At 35.8% G+C, this 17,927-nt stretch overlaps 1 protein-coding gene and 1 long non-coding RNA gene across 2 annotated transcripts; both read left to right on the forward strand.

Annotated features, from left to right (window-relative positions):
- Window positions 1-3,496: 3,496 nt before the first annotated feature.
- Window positions 3,497-4,789, forward strand: LOC147491024 (uncharacterized). The gene is made up of 4 exons (XR_015198441.1): window positions 3,497-3,560; window positions 3,870-3,941; window positions 4,053-4,125; window positions 4,691-4,789. It is a non-coding gene; the product is annotated as an uncharacterized LOC147491024 (long non-coding RNA).
- A 1,224-nt stretch (window positions 4,790-6,013) lies between these two features.
- LOC147491025 (nuclear transport factor 2-like) lies at window positions 6,014-7,092 on the forward strand. The gene is made up of 4 exons (XM_086567164.1): window positions 6,014-6,271; window positions 6,441-6,638; window positions 6,730-6,839; window positions 7,023-7,092. The coding sequence occupies exons 1-4, from the start codon at window positions 6,014-6,016 to the stop codon at window positions 7,090-7,092; spliced, it is 636 nt and encodes a 211-aa protein (XP_086423290.1).
- Window positions 7,093-17,927: the final 10,835 nt, after the last annotated feature.

Raw genomic sequence — 17,927 nt, forward strand, 5'->3', positions numbered from 1 at the left:
AAGGAGTGAAAGCGCGAACGACGATATCGTGGTGTCCTAATATCACGTGTACCATCAAGGGCATTGGTCAGAATGGTGAGTTTTTTTTTTCATTTGCAATAAAATTTAAATTTTGGAGTGCTTGGTTTGATTTCCTGATTTTAATGGGTTGTATGTTGTTACTTTAAATGGGTTATGTTGTGAAAATGTTAGTTTAGAGTTAACATGAACCCTCAAATGTCCCCTCACCTTTAGTTAGACTTTGCTTCGTATGCTATACAGCCAGGAGTTCAAATTGGATACGAAATAGGGTAAACTTCTTATTCTCAAAATCATTCTACCACCCTTTACCCAAAGAGTGCAGAGTAGTCTACTATCGCCGCTTCCCGTGCCGGGAGAAGGTACCGTATATTCGGATTGTATAGTGCTGGGGGTCACGACTTGGTAAGCCTCGACTTCTCAGATGATAGTGCTAAAGTGAAAGTTCAGTCAGAAAGACTTTGTCCCCCGCGTGAAGTCGTTTAGGAATATGAGTTCTTTCTTTCTTCGCCATAAGAGAGTAGATCGACAAAGTCTGTTTATTCACTTCAGGAATCGTTCCATTTTCCTTCTTCTTCATCAATCGGATAGCTGGTTTTACACGAAATCTATCTCCTATCAATGGCAACCCAGCTTGCATTCTTGCCTGAATAATAGAGTGTTAGTTTGTACTATTCTTACCCTTTTTGTTGACATTGGCATTTGCCCTTTTGTGGACAACCCTTCTAGCGAGGGAAGCGGGTCGGGGACGACCTTTCAAAGCTGGAGGTAGTGGTCTACGCTGGTAGCATTTACCAAAAAAAATTCGTCTATTAGAATTATCTCTTTCAGTATTAGGTCATGCGTTTAAAACAACGGGGAATAAAGGCTGAATACCTTGGAAGCACTCAGAGAGATTCCACCGTCTACTCAAATGCCGAAAGTGGTCGGTTTGATATCTTATACATTACACCTGAGAGGGCTTGCACTCTTTCTCGCGGGTACTAGAACCTTTCTGTATCCTACCTATCATTTAGCTAGAAGTTGTGAAAATGTGTTTGTATTTTACTTCATATAGTTCCCCTGCTCTTTTTAGCCAAATAGTTAAATCATCAGATTCTCGTTCTTTTAATTCCTTGAGGCACTAGAGAGGAAACCATTGAACGTGATTGTGGCATAATGGAGAAGGACAGAATGAATCGTAAAACCATTGATAAAATGACTCGTGGTGATAAAACACGAGCGTGTGATTATGTTGAAATAATGTAGTGGGACTAGATTTCAGGACACAAAAATGCATGAGATTACATGGCTGTAGATGGAATTGAATTTAGGATTATGTTAAATCTATCTAACCACAAATTCAGAATTGGCTTAGATGATGATGATGATGATGATGACATCAATGGTTACGATGCTCACAACCCTAAATTTTAAATACAGGGACGTACGCCCTAAGATCCCAATAAGTAAGTATGATTTTAGTCTCTACTGGTAGTTTACTCAAGTAAGATTTATGTTGCTTTATGACTTGGATTTATTCTATTACATGTCGGTAGCCAAGATTCATTTAAATGTAATATTTATTCTTTTTTCATACGGTATTGTAGGTTTTGGTCTAATTTGTTACAAACGGGAATCTGTTTGTTGGTTGTTGACGAAGCACATTGCATTTCAGAGTGGGGTCACGATTTCAGGTATCACGTGCACACATCAGTATCCACGAGGTTCTTATTGCCATACTTCACTTGGTGGTTTGGGGCTTATCTATGATAAACTCAATTTGAGCAAGTTTTTTGTCACCAAATTCAATTTTCCCTTGTGCTTGCTTATTATTAGTATTTTAATTATTCATCTTGATTGAGTTACCTACTTTTAATATTGACTCTTCTTTTTTGCAATTTAACTTTGTGAGAACTGGAAAGTGTATATATTTGTTTGGTTGTCTTATATGACATATCATGTTATTCCCTTGGCTGTATAGATATTGCAAATAAATATCGTAGTTTTTTTATACTTTAAATTGTAGATAAATCCACTGTTGTGGATGCACAATATGGTAAAACAACTTTGTTAGACTGCCGTCTTGTGCATAAGCCATTGTCTGCGTCTGTCTTTAGAGTTTAGAGTAAAATAACCTATCCATCACAAGCTGTGAATTCTCTCTTGAAGCCTTCAGCTGAGATGCGCATGCATGTTTTTTTTGTTCCTTGGATTAGTTATGTTGTATCCTGTATATGCTCTTGGCACTATCCCGCATTTTTTTTTTAATATTGTGAACAGGTTAAATTTTATATTTCATCATATGGGCTGACTTGTGCTGTTAAACAATGTAGTTATATAACTTAACTTTGGGAGTGTTAGGAGGACCGCTTTGTGCTGTTAGTTGTGGTAGTGATATTGGTAATATTTCCTATAGCAATTAGTGGTTACTTTTGCAAATAGAACAATGTATCTTGGTATGTGCCTAAGAACTAAAGGTAGAATTTCTTTCCCTCTCTTGACAATCTTGAAAGACTTCAACAACTTATAATTTTTTGTGTTGTAGGTAACATTGGTTGGATTATGAATTTTTACCAATGGAGTCTAACACATTTTTTTTATTATGACGAATCCATTTAGCTTTGTAGGGCATTGGTATGTCTGATTTTCCACATTTTAGAGCATGAACAGTCAGCGTTAAGATAGATCCAGATCAAGCCTTCTTGAAGACTGAACGGTATCCTGTACTCACGGTGTTGTCAGCAGGTCATGCTTTGCAAGTCTTTCTTAATGGACAATTATCAGGTAGAATATTAGCCCTTCAACATTGAACTGAAATACTGATTCTTGCAGGTTGGGAAAGTTAGCATGGAATGGTTGGCTGGGGAAAAGACTAAGCTAATTGGGACATTTGCCACCGAAGAAAACGTGTTGGACAGGTTATGTTGAGAAAGACACTGCTGGACATACAAACATATACTCAGTTGAGGTTGGTACTGTTTATAGTCTTTATTCATTTAGAGATTCCAGCATCTTACATCATTTCTTCTCAAATCAAACACCAATGGGTAACAACCGTTTTGTAATGCTAAATAATATGATTCTCATCGTAAAAAGTGTTGTCCTATAGCCCTGTAGGCATCTAGCAGATGAGTGATCATCTTTATAAGAAGAGAGAAAGAAAGGCCAATGTGATCATTCATATCTCTAATACATATATTCACCTAACCTTTATTGGTTGATTATGTGTCTTAAGTATATTTGTTAATTCGAGTGGTTTGATTTGGAATTTGGGTTTTCGTTGAGATATATATTTACCAGTAGGATATAGATATTAAAATATGACTCATTAGTATTGGTTGCCTATCGTTGATTATAGAATGTATTATGCAACCAGTAGTAGCCTCTAATTACTCAACTTGCAGGGTTGCATTGATTGGATTGCTTATTGCCCCCCCAAATAGACACTTACACTTTACTGACTGATATTTGGCTCGGTATGTTTCAGGCATATACAAAGGAAGCTCTCTTGAGGGGCCTATACCTGCAGGCATTTCTACATTGACTAGCTTGAGTGATTTGTAAGTATGTCTTTCTAATTCATTTTACTAATAGCAAATTGCTAACCTCGATGAGTACATAAAGATTCTAAGCTGTTGCTTCTTCCCAAAAGTTGCAACACCACAATTTTGCAACTTTTATTGCAAATTTCAGATGTTAAAATTCCAAAGAAATTTACAAATAACACTATTTTCTGAAGTTGTAGTTTCCATTCCATGTCCCCAAGAATTTATGGAGACCACAGGAGTTGTTTTCTATCCGCAAGTACTTTTAGATACTACTTTCGGATGTCTATATGGTCAAACGATTTACTTTTATATAATGTGCAGGAGGATTAGTGATTTAAAGGGGACGAGATTTGATTTCCCACAGTTAAGTACAATGAAATCCATGAAAACATTGTAAGTTAAACTTCTTAGGATAAACACTCCATTTTTTTTTTCATTTTTAAGATATTCTCTACCGCCATATCTTTGCTTTGATTATATCCTAAGCTTGCTTCTAAAATGTAGGATACTGAGGAATTGTATGATTCATGGAAACATTCCTGAATATTTCGGGGAACTGCAAAAAACTAAAAAACCTGTAAGTCTTTTAACTTTATTATCCGATAATTTTTGGTTGGCCTGTCTGTTGATACGTAGATTATTGGCTATTGTTCACTCATTAAAGGGTCTGAGTTGGAGGTTGCAAGGAAATATGTATATGTACTACTTCAACCAGTTATCGATCCCACAATATAGGAGGGTTGAACTTCTACTTGAAAACTTATAATATGTTAAATATTAATGTGGAAATCCATATACCAAAATCCTAAGTCTCTATCCCGAGAATCTAAAGTAAGCCATGGTTACACAGTAAATCCACATCCCTATTACAAGTTTCAATCTACTTTAAATGAAAAGTCTTTATCGATTTCTTTAGTAAGTCAGAGTAAATTATCGCAATTGACAATGACAATCTGAAGTCAAAAAGCCCTGAAAATCTTGGCCTTAAAACACTGTGACAGAATCCTGGCCTGAAAACATAGAATATTGGTACATTTGTATTTTGCTAATTAACTATATTGAAGGTATTTTGCTAATAAACTACATTGAATTGCATTAATTGATTTCTCTGACATTCCCTACATCTCTTTGAAAAAAATCAGATGAAAGAGCATGGACTCCAACAGCAGTTGAACCACCAGAAGAAGAAAAGTTCCTAGGTGGAAATAGAGCTTCTGAACACTCCGAGATTCCAAGCAAAGTAAGAAAAACAAATTTTGAATATAGAGCTAAGAGTACGAATGAAGTTCTATTAAAATCCTTTGCATATCTACAGGATGAAACATCTTAAACTGAGTGACACCTGTACTTTCTCAAGAGTTGAACACGCTCCGTCATAAAGAAAGCGCTCAGAAAAATACGGGAAGAACCTGATGCTCAGTTACCGTCAACTGATGTTAGCACAAAATGTAATTCTTCACACAACGAAACATATGGGATTGAAGCACCTGTACCATCAGAACAGATAAAAGCCCTCCATCTCAGAGAAGCAAATCAGAAAATACCTGAAGAGCTTGATACTCGATCCCCACCAACTGAGGTTGAAATAAGGCTTAATTCTTCATAGAATCGAACTCATCCTGCTGTTAAGCAGATTCCATTTGAGTCAAAAACTAGAATTGTAAGTAAACTCAGTTGCGCTTCATTTTTTTAAAAAAAAAACCAAAATGATTAGACTTCTGGTTGATTACCTTTAACATATATTGCTTTTCTTAAGAATGAAGAAGGTGGTAAAGAGACATCATCAGCAGCTAAACTGTCCAAAGAGCTTAAAGTCTTCCATGTTGCAAAAGTATCAGAGAAGGATGATACCCATTTAACACCGAAAGTATCCAATCCGCTGATGAGATGGCAACGCAAGCATCCAATCCTACCTGCCCTCATCCTGTCCAAATGGTCGAAAATGGTTTACGATTCTATCGATTCAAGTGTACTAAGCGGTAAGGGAACCGATGGAAAGGTGACTTCTATCAAAACAATTGATGTAAGTTGCTTGAATCTAAATCTGTCACAATATTTAGATTTTATCACCTATCATCGATAAAAACAAATCTTCAATTCTCATCAAAGATGTTTCGTGATAGGTCATATGTGATTTGCAAGGAAAATAACCGGTCTATAATGTTTTTCAAATTACATAATTAAAAAAAAAATGAAAATATCTATTTACACGATTACATTACGATAGATGTTGGATTTTTTCCTTTTAATGTTCTAAAACTCAATATTGTATTGATGTTGGTGGTGGTAAAATATGATCTAGATATATAGCTGAGTGCCCTACCTCTTTTTTATCTGTTTATCATAAACCCATGAAACGAAGTTCTCAGGATGAAAAACATGATTTTTAAATGTCATTGAATTCTTACAATGCAGAAAAAAATGAAAATAATAGTGTTTTATTTAGCTTCAAGCAGGCAATTAATATGGTCATTCTCTCCATGGACTACAAGAAATGTAAGGCAGAGATCAAAACAATTGATGCTCAGGACTCTTACAAGGGTGGAGTTGTTGTTCAAGTAACTGGATGTCTCATTGTGAAGGATAATATGAAAAGGAAGTTTACTCAATCATTTTACCTGACCCCACAAGACAAAGGTTATTTTGTTCTTAATGATATTTTTAGGTATGTGATTGAGTATGAAACGGTGGAGTCCGATACAGTTGCCATTGCAGTTAATGGCGTAACTGAAAAACGCCACATCAACTCCTGTTACCCTAGATCTAGGTTGCCTTCATATTTTTTTCATTTCTTTACATTCCACAGGTGGCTTGGTACCATTTGTGTTTTTTTTTTTTTTTTTTTTTTTTTCCTGCAGGGCCCTCTCATATTCCTAAGCATCCCATGCCCAGAATACAACTCCAGAGGTAGAAGTGTTATATGGAAATGGCGAGGTGGTTCATGAGCCATCATACAATGGTGAATTATCCACTATGGAAGTTGAGGTTGTGGAGGCCCCTGTTCATTTAGGTCAAGATGAAGTTCTTCTAGTGACTGAGCCGGCTTCAACAGTTCCGGAAGATACTCCAAAGAAGTCTTATGCTTTAGTCGTGAGCATATTAATTTTTGTCACTTTTACTGATAAGTTCCTTTTTTTTAATCACTTGAATGTTAGTTATTTGATTTAAATACTTGATGCAGATTAAAGTTATGAAGAAAACTACTCCTGTCCATGTACATACAAATATTGGTCCTAATTTGGACTGTAAAATGTCTTGCAGTCAAGCTGGACGAAAGTCGCCTGGTTGTTGGTACTCTTCTTGGATTCAAACAGTTTATGGATTTGGTGTTGGAGAACACCCTTGAGATGAATGGAAATGATAAAAATTACATAGGCATGGTGGTAAGTCGAAAGTCGAGATATCCTTCAGTTTACGATTATTACCTACTGTCAATTTTTTCTTGAGTTAATTTTTTGGTGAACTTTCATGCAGGTTATCAGGGGGTAATAGTGTGGTTATGGCTAGCCAAAAGGAAAAAACCTTAAGGCTGTGTGATTGGTAGAGATTGACAAGAAAAACAAGGCCGAAAACTTCATGAATGCCTCTGAAAAGAAACCAATTAACAAAAGTTTTAAAGCTGCTTGAAAATGGTTATGATCCATTCTCTAGAAGATGTAAAAAGTCCCGAAATCAATTTGTATCAAACCCTTTCATAGAAGCTTCAAAAAATGGCCATGTTGCTGCTAGATCATTAGAGTCATATGAAGGCAATGGGGCAGCAGGGACAACTAATGTGGTAGTTTTGCTTACTGCCCTTCATCTCTAAGTTTTTGCATTTCATCCAATTTAATTTTATTTCATCTTTGTGTTTGTCCCCGTGTTTCAACTAACACCAGAAACAGCCAATCGGATGTAAGCAACGAATGACTATACTCGAAGAAGACATCTGCGTAGTATTAGGGATGGAAATAGATATCGAATGCGGTTTCAAACCCCACATTCGTTTACTCCTGCTGAAGGTATCACACATAATTTTTTTTTTTTTTTATCAATTTCTCTATTTTCTTTAAGGAACTTTGTTTGTTGGCATTAATTTGTGACGCTCATTGTTTTACAGTCTTGACATCCCATACACAAACACACAATGTAGATCAAGGTACAGTGTCAAACTCAATGCTTACTTTAATCTGCCAATCTTACTTGGGCAAATCTTTGAAAGTTTTTGAGGACTCGATATTAGGATCGAAAATGGGTTGAAAAAAGAAAATAGGATTCCAACGTGGATCATGCACAGATACACTTTTATTATTCCCAAGCTATTTGTGTTTACATGTGCTGAATGTTAAATATTGCTCTTGGTTGTTTGCAGAATGTTAAATATTGATGTGGAAATGATACCTTGCCAGATGTATTTAGCGTTAATAAAGGTGATTTGCTATTGTATCAGCCTTATGCCATGGGACATATGAAGTATATCTGGGGTGAGGATGCAATGAATATAATCCAGAGAGGTGGATCGACGACCGTCCTGTTACACTTCTTTGTTTTGAGCTATGGAATCACAAGAAACTCCTTAACTACAAAACCATGATCGCTCCTCACATTGCTGGCCCTCTCAACCTCCGCGCATCTCCAAGAGTTCGAGGCAAATATTAAGAAGTTGATCAATAATCTTATGTTCTATTCATTGTCATATACTATCCCTTGGTGTCTCCAACGGTTGCAACATTCACATGCTATCTTAAATTCTTAATTGCGAACTCATACTGCTTGCATCAGTTCTAATTTTCGTTTTGATCCAGCTCCAAATTTGAGAAGTAGAACTGCACCGTATAAATTAATATATAATGTCACTAACTAGCTGTTCCTTCCTTCCATTGGCAAGTCTACTACAGGAAGCAAGAGCAAGCTTAGCTCCTCTTTTTATTTTTATTTTTCTCAATGGAGATCAATGAGCTTCCGAGCAAAAGTATTCTAGGATGGATGTGCACATTCCAAATTAGTTTAGTCCAGTTGGTTCCAACTCTTCTTTTTCTAATGTTTTGCCATGCAGAGGCAGTACAAACTTTCTTTTGACGTCTGAACACCAGATTGATCTTTCTATTCAAACCCCTTTTTCTAATAATATATTTGTCTGCGTCAGCTGTCTCAAATAGTTTCCGTTGTTTGACATAGTCGGTTCATTGTTCAGGACAAATGACTTGACTGCATCATTGCTCCCTTTCATTTCACTCTTGCTGAAGTTCAGAGCTTCAACAATTAACTTATATATCCTATCCAATTATGTTTTGATCTATCCCCATTGCCAACTGGCCACTAAGCTCTAGAAGTCACTTCATTCATAACCATTCCATAATGATTATTGACATGATTTGTGGTACTACATAAATTCCCCTTCCTTTTTCATATATTTATGGCTGCACAAATATTAGCAGGGGCGGACCTAGGAGAGGGCTGGACCAGGCTTCAGCCCGGGGTCCTTTTGCTACAAAACAAAAAATACTATACTACCTAAACTACCTAAAGCCCAACTGCCCAAGGCAAAAAAGTCTGCCCACATACTTAGAGCATCTCTAGGTGGTAGTATCACCTCCAAATTTGCTTCCAAAACTCGGAATTTTGCGAAAAACCAATTCTAGGTGGAAGCAAATCTGGTAATATCACTTGTCTAGCCGCATCTCTGGATGCAAATTTTCAATTTCGGATGTGGATGCGGCGCTACAATGGTAATGTCGCGCGTCATTCCAAATGTCGCGTGGTTTTTTTTTTTTTTTTTATTTTTTTTTTTTTTTTTAATTTGGGGCCACATATCGGGTGTCGTACGTGACGACCAATGATCGAATGATGCGGGTGAAATTTGTGGCCACCTAGAGTTGGTCAGATTTTTAGAAAAGTTTTGTCAAATTTTGGAGGCAAATCTGCAGGTGATACTACCACCACCTAGAGATGCTCTTAGAACTTGGGCTTGAAGGATTACACATTGGCATGGCTATCATCTTTTAGGCTTTTATCCCGGAGAGAGTTGAAGTCCTTGGTCCACCCCTGAATATTAGCAAAATAATCTGTCCCAATTCTGAGGCTAGCTTCATTACCATAGTCACATTGATCTTAGCCACCGGTGTCACACTTTGGTAGCTACCCTACTTTTTGTTTTGCAAATTTGGTTTGTGTTGTTATTGGTGCAACAAATTGTGTTTTCGGCACGAGTTATGGCCATGAACTCAATCTATATGTTCTTTGCATAATTCAGCAATGCAATATCTTTATAATTATGTACTGAAGACAGTGTACATCAGTTTTTTTACTACAACGTTTCATCGATAGTTACTACTATCTCAGTGACAAGCTTATATGGTTTACGCCCTCAAATACACTAACATAGGACCTAAAATCCCAATCTTATGTCTATGTTAGAGCAGTATAGAAGCTCACTTAGACACATATACTATTATAAGACTAATACAATCCAAGTAGGTGATACCTCATTCATGAATCAGTACATCACTCATTATCAGACTTTGACAAAGTACTCTATCTCCCCAACACTCCGCATAGATGTACATTTTTACCCATTCCTAATGCACCAAAGGCACCACTGACAGACCAAACAAATAAAGAGCAAATTAAAAACTAACAAAACGGCGCTAAGGAAAAGATACTTAAGTGTTAGGCAGGAGCTAGGAGTCTTCCCTTGAGTCTTCATTCATGCCTTCATGGATCAGCCACCTATGAGATATTGTTTGAAAGCAGTTTTTCTACTATTACTTTTGGAAAATGCCCATACCATATAGGTTTGTAGACAAACTAGCGAGGCCCAGGAAGGAAACAAACAACAACAGATATATCACTTCGATCTCTACTGCTTGAAGTTCAATTCCCTCTACCGTCAAAAAACTCTTCCTTCAAAATTCAAAGACTAACTGCTCAAACTATCGCTAATATGGTTTTTTCAAGCAATAACCGTTTGTGCACCGAAACTGTCAGTATAAATACATAAATTGTTACGTTGCCAATGCCTAACTTCTTCTCTTGCTTCCCAATTTCTCATGTGGCATCTTTGGCATCTGGGAATAGCATCACCCTGCAAAAAAGGTTTCCTCATTACTAACTTAGTCTCTTCTGCAACACTTTGCATATACCAAATTAAAATGGTCACAATTTTATCCTTACTACATTGTTTCATCGTCTCATTTGTTTTTTATAGTATTGTACTTTTTTATAATGAAATAACAATTTGACAACTACACTTTCCAGAGTGATTTATTACTTTTTTATTATTCCTTTCCTGCTTTATAATCCTCTGACTTTAAAATTTTATAGGTTTCCTTCAAAATGGCAACGCCGACATATCTTCCTTTATCTGACATTGCAAAAGAATTGCAAGGAAAAACTATCAGATTTGACATGGTATTGATAGACGATAAAGTTAGCCAATTTTATTTGAATTGAACAAATTCCCTTCCTATTATTTTTATTGCAAACAATTACCAACTAATTTCGTATGTTTTGGTTTTAGGGAAATCAAATGCATATCAAATGCATGCAATTGTTCCAAATAATTTTTATCAAGACCTAGGACCCTTACATTCTTATCTTACAAACAATTTTGTATTAAATAATAATTTCTTGCAAAAAAAATCGGAGAACAATTGTGGGGGTGGAGAGCCCTATCTATGACCTCCTGCAAAAGTGTGTCAACTACACCAATTAAAGCATTTCACAACCTAAGAGAATCAGCTTATTCATTGAGCATCACAGGATTCTGGAGAGACATCTTGATGATGGGGAAGCACAAAATCAGGTACCTCCTCTATATCCTCCAAAGGCTGATGGAAAACCAAGCAGGAAGATAACCAAGACAGAGTTAGAAGAAAATTTTCCAGCAAACAAAGAGAACAATGAAGATCGAAGACTGTGCTTGAATCCTTGCTACTTTGCAAAGTTTTCTTGGTTACAGTTTGAGCTAGAACAGTCTGATTCAAGGACTTGGTAGGTGGTTCCACACTTCCACCACCAGAATCCCTCCCAAAGAATATTCAGTTGCAAATGTTTCTCCTAAAGGTAGTGTGTATGAAGCCCTTTGTTGGTGTCTTTATTTGACATTATGATCTCATTTACAGCAAGTCACCTTACCATTACTCCAAGAGTTACAGATTTACTGTGTGGATGATGTACATATTTCTGGATAAGAAATTGGAACCAACTTTGTTGATGAATTGCTAAGTCTAACACACTTGGAAAATCTTCCCATCAGTTTTTGTTACTTGGTTGAATTCCCTAGATATGTCAAATCTATCAAGTTTAAGGCTTGAACAATTTGTTTTTTGGTGTAGAAAATGTCAACAAAGATTTCCAACCATTTAAGAAGAGAGGTGTATTTATGTGCAACTACTCCTGCCGCATGCCTTCCTATGCTCTTTCCTCAAGCGGTCAGGTAATATGCTACTCCCTTTGCTAATCCAAATCATCAACACTAAAAAATTGACCCGATAAATTATGCCCACTTTTGCAGCTCCACCAAAAAAAACATTTAAAAAGCCTATATACCACAATAAACAAACTATTAATAATTTTCCCTAGCCAATGTATTTTCTTTTTTCATCTTTACCATCTTTAATCACAATTTTTTTTCTCCCAAACTCTCAAATATCTTGCAATGCTTCTGCTGGTTAGGTGAGATTCGATTGACATTCTTAATCGTGAAACCAATGGATTCAATTGATCGTTTCAAATACAATAAGGTAAAAGTGGTTCTTCTGATTCATCATATACATCTTTTACAATGTACATAAAAAAAATACGAATTTATTACAAACTAACAACTATGAACATTTTTTCAGGACTTTGATTCACTAGAATCTAATGAATTTCTTGAGTTCAATGCACAACTTCAAGAACCAAGTTATAATAGCAGCAACATCAAGGTAAATTTGAGTTATTTATTCTCATCCCCCCCCCTTATTTTATATATTAAGTTTTTTTTAATTAAATAGTACCTTTCACAAGTACTAAAAAATTGCTAATTAAAAACAAGTAGCTAGATTCCTCTCCAAATATTTTTTTTCAGCACATGAAAAGGCAAAAATGCAGGTGACTAAAGATGAAGCTGCAGTTGAGAAAAACAATTAGTGTCTCCAAATTCAGATCCAAAACAATAATGCTGCGAATTATTGTACTTACAATTATCATATTATGTGCTCATATTAAATTCTATATCAATAAATCAACTATATGACTTACACATGCAACACAAGTGCCCATTTACTAAGAGTTCCTTAAACACAATTAAACCTTTCAAGCCATAAAGAAAGCGTCATCTCTCTCTCACTATCGTTCCAATTTCTGTAACTCCCATCAAACTCTTGGTTTACTATCACGAGTTAAAGTTCGTGTATATTGGTTTACCAGCTAGATTGTTTATCTTTATTTGTTCTGTGTGATGGTTGTTTTGTTTTCAACATCTTCAAGTTGCATATAAAAGCCACATGGGGATGGTATTATGTAGTAAAAGCTTTAAATTTCAAGGGAAAGTGGCTTATCTCTTTGGCCTTACTCCCAACATAACTTAATGGTTATTTTGTCATTCTGCAAATGCTATAACGTGCATGTTCATCATTTAGACAGTAAAAAGTATTGAAGAATTAAAGAATAATCTGACATAAGGGGTTTTCTCCAATGCCAACGTCTATCCCAATCAAACTACAACCTATGCAATGCAATGGGGGCTTATAAACATTGTAGAGGAGAAAGTGGTCAATTGTTACGGAAGCAACCTTCTTCTTTTCATTGTTTGAGTGATCCTTTTCTTTTGTTAGTTATTCTAGTTTCTCTTTTGAATAGAGTTGTAACATTCCTCTAATAATGTAGTGCTCGATGCTGTAAGATTTTTACAACAAGGACTTTAGATCAATGGTTGTTGTTTGTTTATTAGAAAGAGTACCATCTACCACAGATTTGAGAAAGCTGGAAAATGATTCTTCCACTACACGACAAGGGAAAAAGGCTTTACTTGAACTTGGAGGTGAGTCTGGTGTTATATTAGCTGTTGAAATGGCTTTGAGATCGATGGGTGATGAGTGATGACAAGAGTGGTGTGAGTTGGAGGAGATTTTAGATAATGGGAAATCAAGGGTCATGGTTTTGGCTATAGATAGGAATCGATCAATTAGAGAGTTGCCCGAGAATTCACAGCATTTGCATAAATTTTGTTGACGAGAATTCAATGCAGCAACAAATGGGAATGTTAGGTGGAGGAAAAGATGTTAATGGGGCAGTTCACAGAATGCCGGGGTTGCAAAATATGTGGCTTGGACCAAGTGTTTGATGTTTCTCATGACTCGATTCCCACCAATGTTTCCTGGGGAAGTGATGGATTGATGGTTCCAAAGAAACTTTACTAATGGTATGATTTTGTGGATTTTTGAAACTTCTGTTTGAATGCATGAAGTTATGTTTTCTACTATTTTTTTTTTATTCATGTACCTACTTTTTCGTAATTTTTCATATGTAGAATTTAAATATATGCAAGTACACTAATGTATTGACAGGTATCTGATAAGAGTCTACCTACATACTTCCTTTTATTATGCTGTATTAGTGATCAATATCGTATTTCTCCTCCAATAATTGAGAATATGTGGAAACACCTACCGTAGATGTAAGTTCGGGAACCAAGGATCATGTATACTGCCCAACTGTGTTAGTGACTTGCAAGGTCTATGTAAATACCGTACCGTTCAGTCGTTCAATAATAAATGGTGTTAGTTTGGTACCAAAATAATAATAAAAAAAAAAATTGTATACTGTCCAACTGTCCTAAGAAGAGTACTCATCAAGAGGACTTAACTTCTAACTTTATTACACATGGGTTGCAAGGAAGAACCTGAGACAAAAATAACATTACAGAATGAATCTCCATCTTCTGACGACATTCGTATATAAAAGCGTGTTGTGACCCTCTGCTGTTCAAACTTAGCTCTTTTACTTGATTCTCTTTTATTTGCACATTAAGTCGATTGTATGTTGAATTGTGAGAGTGAGGCGGCTTCTATGTGTGTTCCTGAAGCTGATGCCTATTTGCATCTACCCATTGTGGTGTATATTTATTCTTTTTCTTTTTCAGGGAAATGCACGTAGCAAGGGAGCTGTGGAACTTCAAAGTGGGAAGTAGGGCGCCACTGAAAGAGGGAATCTAGTCCATGTCGATAAGAATCGGGAGATAAAGTTTATATCTTCCTCTTTGTACATTACTCTCTCCCCTGATATTTTAGATTTACTGAACAAAAAACAAGCTTTTGAATATGGTAATATAAATTTTAACTAACTTTAACATTATTTTTCTTGCAATCATTAGTTCCACCGTAAAGTGGCCATTAATCGGAAAAATAATTCTGGTTTTTGAGGAGGGTTCAACTTCAAACGCAATTTGATAAGGTACACCTCACTGACAAATTTTCAGGTTCTCTCTCATTGTTGAACTCTCTTTTACTATTTCCCCTTTTAAATTGTATAAAGTATGTTAATGGTCTTTGTTGAAATTTCTATATGATTACATAAACCTTGAAAGGGTATCCGAAGAATAAAAGAAAATGGAAGAACAAACTTCAAACCTAGCTGAAGGTCATTGCTATCTCGATCTGTCAGACAATGCTTTGTGTTTTGTTTGATTTAGTAAACTTAAGTTTTGTTTTGTACTTCATAAATCTGATGGATAGATCATTAAAAAGGAAAGAAAAAGAAGTCGTTTACCCAAAGAAGTCGTGATACAAGTTCTGTTGGGATCAAGATTGGTTTATTGAAACATGCATGATTTATGCTCATGCATTCATTGGTTCGACAACTATTCATTGGTTCACTTGGCATTGACATATGATATGCATCACATGTTGTGTACCTCATCAACTCATCTTAATGTTCAGCTAAATAGAAGTCTTGCCTAATCCTAAGTTTTATTTTTAAAAACATCGAGTGATTTGCATGCATACCACATCGCTGATGATATTTCTTTTATGTCTTGGGAATTGGCCGTTCAATTACACTTCAATGATCCTTGTTAACATAACTGTTCTTTGGTGTAGTTCTTTGTACACAACCCATTGGTTTATTGAAACATGCGTTATTTATGCTCATGCATTCATTGGTTCGACAACTATTCATTGGTTCACTTGGCATTGATATATGATATGCATCACATGTTGTGTACCTCATCAACTCATCTTAATGTTCAGTTAAATAGAAGTCTTGCCTAATCCCAAGTTTTATTTTTAAAAACATCGAGTGATTTGCATGCATACCACATCGCTGATGATATTTCTTTTGTGTCTTGGGAATTGGTCGTTTAATTACACTTCAATGATCCCTATTAACATAACTGTTCTTTGGTGTAGTTCTTTGTACACAACCCACTTGAATGGTTGTGTATTGATACTTTTGTTTGTTATTTTAGATGTCATTTAAACCCACTGGCTACTAAATAGCAAGTTATGATACCTTGCCAAAGGGTTTAGGATTTCATGTAATACCTTTTTGTTTGTATATTCGTAGGGCATGTAACATCAAGCATGTAGGAGGTCTTACTAGCTGGTTCCACTTGGTTCTAAAAAAAGAAGAGAGTTGACGACAAGGCACCCCTCATTATAGTAACTTTTCAAGCTATATGTTGTCTGTTAAAGGAATTTGTTTTCTCTCATGTCTATACCTACTTCTATGTGGTAAGGAAGAAGTGTTTCACTTTATCATTTCATCCTCTCTCACTTTGTTAGTTGAACTTTGATATTGGCATGTCTGAATGTGTTTTGAAATACTTGCAGAGAGTTGATGAGATGATGGACTTTGCTGCAAGTGAACCAATTGTGTCTTTGGGTTTTGGCAAATGGGACAAGTTAAAATCATCAGATTGTAGAAAAGACCACCAGTTTGCTTATCTCAGTTTCATTGGTTCTTTTCTAGCCAATTTCTTACGAACTCCATTGGTTTCTGAAGTAGATGGTGACATTGTGCTATACTTTTGATCTAGATCAGACATTTCATTGCACTTCTTTAGGTATGTTGCTTTACACATATGATTTAACTATTATTTAAATTCTAATGACAAATGTATGCCTCAGGCCAAAGTTCATATTGTAATATTATGCTTATATTGAATTGGATATTTGTATGATGGCCTTATGACATAACCCAATTGGTGTTGAGACGAGTAGCTATGTAGTTTGAGGTCATAGTACGCTACTCAAAAGTATTGTTTTTGAAAATTCTCTAGCAAAAGAAAATGATCTTTTTATAAGTTTGGAGTCACGTCCGAGGGAAGGACGAATGTAATAGCCTTGAAAATTAATTTGCACACTTAGTAAGTCAAATTATTCACATGGAAGTCTAATTGGCTTATACCTTGCAGGTGGTTAATAAGAACAAACAAACAAATGGACCAACAAAGAGAAAAGAACAGGCACCAGCAGGTATGGAGTGTATAATGTACATCACATGGGACTGGCGACACATACGTAAGTGTAAGAATTACATTATAATATTATACATGTATTGGTTGAGGTAACATATAAGTGTTCTTACTCTATCGTTGATAGAGTTGTGTACGTCTTTATAGTGTGAAGCTCCCCGGTCAGGAAAGCGGAACGTGGAAGTCGAGCAATACATTTGTGATTATTATTGCGTCATTTGAAACATAAGGTTGATCTAATGGAATTAGCACAAGTGCGATTGTTACCAGGTCACCAATTGTTCCTTCAACTTCATCACAAAACTAAAGAAGGACTATATATGTTTATTTTTTGAGCATGACATATGCTTGGCAAAGCAAATATTTTGCATTAAAATGGCAATTGTTTTAGCTCTATTAGTGTATATGCTTTTCTCTCGCAATAGTCTTATGCTCTCTGTTGGCTCTTACAAACAATTATGTTTTTAAATAATAAAGAATTAGTGAATTACAAATAATTATGTTTTTTGCTCTATTATTTGACATCGCGTGCAGAGCACGTGCATCTTGCTATTATATATAAGATATGAGAGAAAAGAGTGAATATATCTATTGAAAACAATAGTAGAATAGACATTGTCCAAGTTAAAACCACTCAGCCCAAAACCAAATATATAAAAGTACACGTCCTACAAAGGAATAATTGGTCCATGGGCCGTTTTGTCCTAATTATTTATTTAAGGTCCGATTTAGGAAATTACCCAAACTTAAAACTATTTGGTGCTGCAAGAAGACGAGGGCTAAAATGTTATTTTTGTATTTGTTTTTTTAATTAAATTGTCTGGTCTCGCTTGTAGTCTTGTCCTTGTCAGCCACATTACAGTCTACAGCAAACTTTGTTTATTTTTCGGGATGGAATTTGCTTCCTATCTGATTGCAAGTGAACATGCGCTCTCCTGGCTCGG

This window comes from Coptis chinensis, chromosome 6 (genome assembly GCF_015680905.1).
Source record: "Coptis chinensis isolate HL-2020 chromosome 6, ASM1568090v1, whole genome shotgun sequence".
Lineage (NCBI taxonomy): Eukaryota > Viridiplantae > Streptophyta > Magnoliopsida > Ranunculales > Ranunculaceae > Coptis > Coptis chinensis.

Excerpts from the sequence above, each read along its gene's own strand:
- LOC147491025 (XM_086567164.1), top strand. The coding sequence starts at position 6,014 with ATGGTCATTCTCTCCATGGACTACAAGAAATGTAAGGCAGAGATCAAA. Across the intron at positions 6,272-6,440 it reads TTGCCATTGCAGTTAATGGC|AATACAACTCCAGAGGTAGA; the intron begins GTAACTGAAAAA and ends TCCCATGCCCAG. Across the intron at positions 6,639-6,729 it reads AGAAGTCTTATGCTTTAGTC|ATTAAAGTTATGAAGAAAAC; the intron begins GTGAGCATATTA and ends TACTTGATGCAG.